The sequence below is a fragment of the Aptenodytes forsteri genome, unplaced genomic scaffold (assembly GCF_000699145.1).
Source record: "Aptenodytes forsteri isolate BGI_AS27 unplaced genomic scaffold, ASM69914v1 Scaffold54, whole genome shotgun sequence".
In the NCBI taxonomy this organism is placed as follows: Eukaryota; Metazoa; Chordata; class Aves; order Sphenisciformes; family Spheniscidae; genus Aptenodytes; species Aptenodytes forsteri.
In genome coordinates, this window is record NW_008796044.1 from 13,850,302 (window position 1) to 13,858,943 (window position 8,642).

Sequence of the window (8,642 nt, forward strand, 5' to 3'; positions counted from 1 at the left end):
AAAAGAAAAATAGTTTGCTCAGTTTGACAAGCTAAATTGGCTCATCATCACTGGAAATTGTCATGATGTACATTACCAAGACATCATTAAGGAAACATGAGTAAAACACCTTTTATTCACACTTTACAAAAAAACCCAAAAAAACAAACAGAAAAAAAATAACACTACGCATTAAGTCTACTACAGCAATACTACCAGCATTTCAATGTACTGATTATAAACTGGACATGTTTGGTGTTTTCACAACTAAAACCAAAACAAAATAACCCCAAGAGATCAGGTCCCAGACAAGGATTCAAGATCAAAGTTTCTCCTATTGAAATTTTAAAATGTACATTTTACATATCCGAACTGTTTGCAAATTTACTTTCAGCTTAAAACAGAACGGTTTGAGCACACGTGTGCTGACTACTTTTCAATAAAATTTTGAATCATTATTACCAATCCACTCTCTTATATATAAAAATTCACAATATTTAGAAAGTTTTCTCTTCATGCTCAGTGTCCTTTTGCTTCCCTGCCCGCAGCTGAAACAAAAGCTGTTTAAGACCAAGCTCTCTATCGCATTTATTTTTAACATTGATTATTCAAGTTGTATTAGTTTAAGGAAATGATAAATTCTCCCTTTTAGGATACAGACAAGTTAAATTTGTAAGCTGTTACATACTTGGCTTCATGACACAAATGGCACTGAGGGTACACTGCAACTTTAGTCTTGCTTGACACTTTAAAATAAGACTTGGTCACTTTAAAAAAAAAAAAAATGATCTGAAGAATTGTCTTTGGGACCTGTATTGAAAATGCATTTACTTTACACTGCTTCATCAATAGAAAATGTAGGGTTGGGTTTTTCTTCTTCAAGGAATTATACTTTCTGAAACTGAGGAACACACTTAAACAAAAGAGAATTCACATGATAGTAATTCTTAGTGGGAAAAACGGCACTGTGCAATGACACTGAAAGAAGCAGTGCATGGGTATTAGAAGCTAGAAACTGTGTACCCATAACCTGAACATGTTCAAAAAGTGTGATATTCAATGCTTCACAAAGGAAAAAAAGATGCCACAGCTTATACAAAAGTATCTTCATAAAATTTTCACAAGTGTTAACGTTATTTAAAAAAATAAAAGAGGATGCACAGGATCTCTCTGCATGCACAGGCAGTGCTAGTTGAGAACAAATTTAAGCAGGCACAGTGGAGATAGGACAAGTATTTAAAACAGAAATGAAGAAGCTGTACACAAGTATCCCTAAATTTTACTTCAAAAGTTAGAGATGAGAAAAATATCTGAGTGTATACACATCAGCAATAACTTTCAATCCATACAGGTCTACTTATATTCACTGCTTAGCTTATCTGTTCTGCGAGAACTCTATGCTTTTTTTTTTTTAAATCAGAAATAGACAGAATGTATTTAGTTCTCTCTGTAAGATATTAAGATTTTACAGGTTTGGATTTTAAAAGCAACGTTCTCAATTGAACATAAAAAGTAGTACAAAAGGGCTAACGAAACCCTAACAGTGCAAATCATTAGCAGAGAAAACCTGTGACAACCTCTTTTACAAGCTGGCCTTTATAACACATGAAAACAGATAAAAATTTAGCCTTAGTTTACAATACAATCATTTTCCAAATCTGATTTTTCTTTTTTTAAAGTACAAAATCTCATCAATCAGGTTTTCTGTTGTTCATATACAATCAATAAAGGCTAAATTCAAATTCTATATTTTACAAACAAGTCTGAAAAAGGAGGGAGTGAAGTACGGAAGAATGTTCTGTGGATGTTCCTACTGGCCTCAAAAAGTAGTGCTACAGATAACTGTGCAAAGAGAATATACTGTATAACAATTCCCTATTTCAAGGCATGAAAACGTCACGTTGGATAAAAGAAACAGGAAGGTTAATTGTAACGTATTAAAGAAAGGTGCAAATGCACCAATCGCTGTTGAACAGTATACAAAGTATATTGGGCTCAGAATTGTGTCTGTTGATAGCACCTGGCTTTTACTATGTCTTTAGCAAATAATTAGATTTAAGATTAAGATTATTAAGAAAAAAAATCCCTGTTGGCCATACCTCACTCCTCTATATTCAGATTTTACAATTGTACAAGTTAGATTGAGGTTGCCCTCTAAAATGTACTTGACTACCTCCTGCCAGGGAGATGGATTCCATTTACAGGAGGCAGGAAAGGCAGCAAAAGCTCCAGTTGTGCAAAAAGTGAGAAGTGGTCAGAAGGGATGAGTGGATGTGGACAACCACTTATATTGTTCTCTATTAACCAATGATGATCCAAAGGTCCAAGAATGCCAAGTATGTTTAGCTGAGGTTTAGAGTAGAAGATGTAGTCAATAATACCCTAAAACGAGAAGAAATAAAATCGATTGTTAGTATATCTTCTTGACTCAAGGTATTGTTCCAAACAAAAGGTGAGCTCAGTATTACGAGTAACTGAAATGCCACCATTCCTTCTCCACAGCACGTCATCGACTTAGGAGACTTCTGCTTCCTATATCCCATGGGTTGCTCAATATAGATTAGGAAAACAAAAGAAAAAGTATCACTTCTGCTCTGCTTTTGTGGGTTGTAATTTCCAATCTCCTACAAAGCTTCCAATCACATTCCTCTGATTTTGAGGAGGAAAAGAACCATCTTTGCTTCCCCTGGGCAACGGAGCACTGAGAGTTTTCCAGTAGCAACACGGATTATTTCCTTACAGTTGACAGCTTAAGTGCCCCTGTTGTACTATTTCATTTAGCTCGGAGTATTAAAATACAAAATCTTCCTGTTTACGGGAAGGTTAACAGCACCCCAACTCTTGCAAATCTATTACAAGTTACTAACAAGAAAAAGGAAAATTTGGTTTCTAGGAGGCTGAAGTGTTGGGCACTCCAGTTCGCTATGTTTTAAATATAAACTTGGTGAATTTACTGTTAGCTACCCAAACGGATTAACTTCTTTGTTAAACAATTTCGTACGGCAAATCACATTAGTTAAACTTCAAAATGGAAAACTTTTCCAAAATATTAGCCAAGTTCTTACCTTGAAGTCAAATGTGTAATTTGTATAAGGCATTAGACCGTTCTCATAGGCACTCTTCAACTTGAAACCATGTGTAATTCTTCCATTTGTTGTTCCGTTTTTCCCATTACAGCTGAAGTTAGTAAGACTTTCGTTGTATCTCAGTTCCTTAAAATCTTTGTGGTTTGTTTCCACTCCACCAGTGCTCAAGTACTCAACAACACCTATTAGGAGAGACACATGCACACAGGAAGGTATTAACAAGCATTCAGCAAATAAGTGTGGGTAGATTATTTCAAGTCATACATGCAACCTGATGCATTATAAAAGCAAAACCTTAACACGTATACAATACACTCAGCAGTAGTTCTTATACATTATCTTGAAGTATTTTATATGTATGTCAAGAGCAAACGTCGCCTAGAACAAAGAGACGTGCTTTGATTAGAAAAAACTAGAAGGTTAATTAGGAACAGACTGACTGGGGGGAAGATGAAAGAAGTGGAAGTAAAATGCTATAGGTGCTAGGCAGGCAGCTTCCTCCTCTCCTCGCCTCTCTGCTCAAGTCTTGGCTTCCATCGTTCTTTGGCTAAAATGTTGCAAAAAAGCCAACTTCTGTAACACTACTGCAGATAAAGTTAACTTTAAAGAGGCTGCAAAGCCAAATTAACAAGTTATTTTTGAAAGGTATTTTCTCCCTTTCCATTCCTGTATTGTAAGATAACAATGAAAATGCTTCTGAAAGACCAGGCATAGCTACACTACTGCCTAGGCAATAAGGTCACTCACGAAAGAAACAGTTCTAGCTTTTCTCTCTTCCTTCTATTTCCTCAGTACCTTTAATGCTTATGGTATCAAACAACTATGGTATCAAACAACATATTCTCTAAGTTGAAAACTTTAAAAAAGTGAGACCTTGAAATTTAAATTGTTACACACTTGAAACAGTCTTTAAAAAAAAAAAAAAAAAGAAAAGAAATAGAACTCTTACCAGAGTCTGGCAGAGAATTGAGATCTGCACACAGTACAAGTGGAATGGTTCCAAGTTCTCCCGAAACACCAGGTTTGAGACTACGAGAGGCTTTATCAATAATGTTCTTTACCTCGGACAGGAACATCATAGTCTGAACCAGCTTCACATCAGAATAATCTGGGTCCCAATGCATATGTGCATTAGCTACAAGAACTAGCTGCTTCTCCATCCCAAGATGTGGCTTTCCAGCTAAAATTTAAAATCAATTATTTACCTTACACAGTCAGCAACAAAACACTATTGTTGAATTTTAAACAAGATGTTTAAAAAATAAAACAAAATACCAGTATAACTTGAAGAGGGTTAATACCATTTAATTTAAGAGGGTCACACAACTCCTCTTACATCTACTAAGCATTTTAGTTGATATAAAGCATTAGGAATAATTGTGTTTCACATTCAAGACCGTTAACAGACAGACCATCCTGTTACAGGTAACACTTACATATTTAAGAATACTGTGAATTACCATAAATAACAGATAATCCTAATGACAGGCAAATAGTGTAGTTCTAAAAAATTAGAACAGTTTTCCTCAGGTTGCGATGGTAAACAGCCACTGCTCATACCTTATTAGGCAATGAGCTCTGCATCTTAAGTTATCCACGTTATAAGTTACCTCTCTTGCTAGAAGTGCTTCTTAAAAGGCTTGTTTGTTAGAATCTGAATTAATAAAATATCATTTGGATAATCATAACACAGGTTGAGTAGGTACCCACTGCGACACTTACAAAGCCAGTTTACATTTCCTAAATTAAGAATGACAGGGCAGAACAAGCAGGTTGTATAAGCATGACAGTGAAGAAAATAACAAGCTAAAGCGATGCAGATACATGACCCAGAAACACGCAACTAACACCAACCGACTCTGATACCTGTACATATCTCCAAGCAAAAAAAAAAAAATCACTCAAACTCAAGTTTTTGTATTTTTTAAGCAAAAATGTATAAGCAGAAAAAAAAAAATCATCATTTAAACAATACGACTTTTCCCCAAATGCTCTTTGAAAAAAATCATCATTTAAGCAATACGACTTTTCCCCAAATGCTCTTTGAAAATAAATTTGTCTCAGCATACAATGTGCAAAGTTATACTCATCTGTAGAACCTAGTTTCTCTGGTTTACTGTAACAAAAGTCAATTTTCTCCATTTACAAAATACAATCTATTAAAAAATTAAACTAAATAGGACTTACATGACATTTCTATCAATTCCTTTCGCAGTTCTAACAATACAGCAACGCCAATATTATCTTTTGTCATAACTCTGTTCAGCATAGCTTCTGAGCCTTCCGAGTTTGCCATAGCTAGTTGATTGAACTCAACAGTATGTTTCTGAACCAAAGTAAATCTGAAAGAGAAACATCATATATGTTTTTTTCAGCAGCCAGATACAAAAGGCAATGTTATAGATAATTCTCCTTTTAATTAAAGCTCAAACACCTTTATGATGTGAAAATCTCAGCCAATCGCATAATTTCATAAAATCCTAAGATGAACTCAAAGGATAGTTTTCCTAGTAATTTTTAGATATTTTATACTAACTTAGTTTCAATTAAGGGGGGGAGGGGGAGAGAGAGAGACAGAGAGAGACACACACAATAGAAAAGGAGCGCTTGTTTCTAATTCTGCACCAGTTTCTAGTTCCGAGATGCAGGTTTAATAGACAGGGACTAAATAATTTTTCTGAGCCGAATGGTACCAAACCTGGCACCTACATTTACTTGTGGATACAAAGGAATGGAAGCAGGAGGAGGAAGGGAAATTATTACCCTCATATCCAAACAGTTGTACAAGTACAGTATGACACAATCAGTAAGTGCTGCAGCTCTTAAATAACGGCTTTTTTCAGAAGCGAGCAGCGATGTTAAGCACCTTGTCTTTTGCTTTATCAGAAGGCTAATGTATCAAAAAGTCAGTGTCACCCGAGGTCTTATTTCAGCAATTTTGGGGATTATCAATCCCTTTACTCAGAAAAAGTAAGAAAATAAGACATTTGCTTCATTTTTCATTATTAACACCTAATGGTTGGGACACACACACTCAACAATTGCAATATAATTTAGTGAACTCCTAACCTGCACTGCTCTAACACAGTGAAATTTTAACTTAAACAAAACTTCAGGGTAAAATTTTCTATTGCTAGTTACGCACAAAATGATTTCTCCCGTACAGACCACTCTTTCGAACGATAGGAATGCTCTGTAAGAAACACTGAATGGCCTCAAAAAGGGCGCCTAATGCCAAACTGTTTGAGCAATAGACTGACCTGAGAAATTATGTGAAAGAGAGCAAGACACAATAGAAGGCTCTGCAAAACACATCACTTACTTTTCTGTTTTGAAAAATATTGCACAACCATCGACATGTTTTCTTTCCTGTTCTGACATTGTCCTAGCTCTAGATTTTGGACTGAAGAATCCATTGTAGCCACGTTCTTTCAATTCTACCAGGAAAAAACTGTAGTACTGTTCCGTTTCGACCTCCTGTAAAGTTATAAGACAGCACAGCATGAATGTACTATTATCAAAATACAGAAGACTGATATTATTTAGACTCTTCAGAAGTGTAAATCACTTTCAAATTAGATTTAAGGGAAAAAAATTCTAAGAATTAAGTACATCAGAGAATGCAAACTTGAGAGCAATATCCCTATTTTAAGAAAATACAAATGAATTTCTGTAATCCCCAGAGTTATGATTATCTCAAGCCTTTTATTTGAAAATGTGTCAATTATAGCCCCACATACACACACGGGCACAAAGACACCATGTACACTTCTTTGATCAGCAGCTGCTGGTTCACATTCCAACTGCGTGGGCTGAAACGCATTCTTTTGATGTCAAGCAACAAATAATGTTCTAAACACACCACTTTTTTCTTTTGTTTTCAGAAGATTTTGAAAACAGACCGTTTACTGTAAATACATTTAATATAGAGAAACCAGCATGTGGGAATAGAAAAGGAAAAGAAATAACAGTATATCTTTTACCTGAAGACTTATGATGTCAGCATTGCAGCTCAGGATTTCCTGCATAATGGCTTTTTTTCTGTATTCCCAGTTCAATGCCCAAGATGGACAATAGCCATACAGCTGCCGGGTAGCATATTTATCACAGAGCACGTTGTAACACATGACAGAAAACAAGGCTGCAGAACAATAATTTTACTTACACACTGATATATTTAACAAAAAAACCCAAAACCATACAATTATGCTCTTTACTTTTGTCTTCTGCAAATTTATCAATTCGTGCTTCAACCAAAACACACCATGTGTATCTATACTAAAAAAATTGTCAGTCCTTTTAAGAAGATAAATTATGAGTTTGGACTTATGGCAGCTGTCTTCTAGCAGTTAATTAGAAAACAAAACCCAAACCCTCTCTTTATACGGTTAGTGCAGTACATACCAGACAAATGTACTTTATGCTAAGCGGTGCTCTACTGTGAAAAGCCTGGAACAAGGTAAGTGTATTTGAACACTTACATTTGCTGGCTATACAAAGATTTGCAAACTCTTCAAATAGATTATTTAAAAGTCTACCTTAATTATTACCACCACGAACCGCAACAGATCCATAGGCAGGGCAAGGATCCCTTCGCACAATGAAAAAGTATAGGCAAAATAAACCCCCAAATGTTTCCACCTCAAAAAGCTTACAATTCAGGTGTAAAGACAAGAAACATCTACTCTCTGTATTGATTTGGAACAGGAGTGATAACGAGACAGTTTGGGGCAACCTGACAGGTAATCCAGCAGCATGGATTTTTGGTTTTGTTGGGGTTGGTTGGTTGTTTTTAAAAAGCACTAAGGAATTTGCAGTACAGTAATGAGATACTTGGAAGCTTATTGGGAGCTCCTCTCAAACGTGGAGTACAACTTAGGAAAAAGAAACAAGACAGTTGTTTGAAGATTTAGCAAATTGAGGCAACAATCTCGGGCTGATTGGGTGGGTCAAAGCCCAGCATTTTGAAAATAAATAGGTGACAGCAAAAGACAAGCTGCATTAACATCATGATCTTTGAAGCAACCGCCTTAATAAAATTAATAGGGGAAAGTGATGTCCATCAGTCCTGAAAGAGAGGACACTACAATAACTGAGAAACCCACTAAGATTTTTGGTATGCAGGTAAATAGAAGAGTCTGTATTTTGGACAATTCATGCCGAAAAAGTGAATAAACAATTAAACATGACCTGAATCCCAACAGCAAGAAAAGTGCTGAGACAAAGATGATACATTGGTTACTTAAAACAAAAAAATTCTACATTTTTGGGAAATTATGCTCATGTTCTTTCATTTTTTTATTCTTCAACAAATGTTCAATTAAGCCTGTTATAATTTAACTGTTTAACTAATTGTGGACAACAGCTTCAATTCCTGTGAGGAGGACGTTAATTAAAAAGAAATTACTTTCTAGTAAAAGATGGGTAAATCTCGAACAGGTGTTCCAATTGAGATAGAACTACTTCAGCTGGCTGGTCAGCACTGCACAGATGATTGGTTAATTTAAGCATCAAAAATTTTTAAACAGATAGTAAAGATCCAAAAAAAAAAAAAAAAAAAAAAAAAAAAAAAAAAAA

The 8,642-nt window shown here is 35.3% G+C and overlaps 1 protein-coding gene across 2 annotated transcripts in view; it reads right to left on the reverse strand.

Annotated features, from left to right (window-relative positions):
- Positions 1 to 6: 6 nt before the first annotated feature.
- Positions 7 to 8,642, reverse strand: part of CNOT6 (CCR4-NOT transcription complex subunit 6) — a 17,324-nt gene continuing 8,688 nt past the window's right edge. For both annotated transcript variants that reach the window (XM_009285875.2, XM_009285874.2), the window contains exons 6-11: positions 7,049 to 7,206; positions 6,388 to 6,542; positions 5,253 to 5,407; positions 4,015 to 4,245; positions 3,045 to 3,247; positions 7 to 2,361 (exon numbers count right to left, since the gene is read on the reverse strand). In XM_009285875.2, the coding sequence (XP_009284150.1) occupies positions 2,149 to 2,361; positions 3,045 to 3,247; positions 4,015 to 4,245; positions 5,253 to 5,407; positions 6,388 to 6,542; positions 7,049 to 7,206 (1,115 nt within the window). In that variant the 3' untranslated portion in view covers positions 7 to 2,148. The remainder of the gene's footprint in view (positions 2,362 to 3,044; positions 3,248 to 4,014; positions 4,246 to 5,252; positions 5,408 to 6,387; positions 6,543 to 7,048; positions 7,207 to 8,642) is intronic.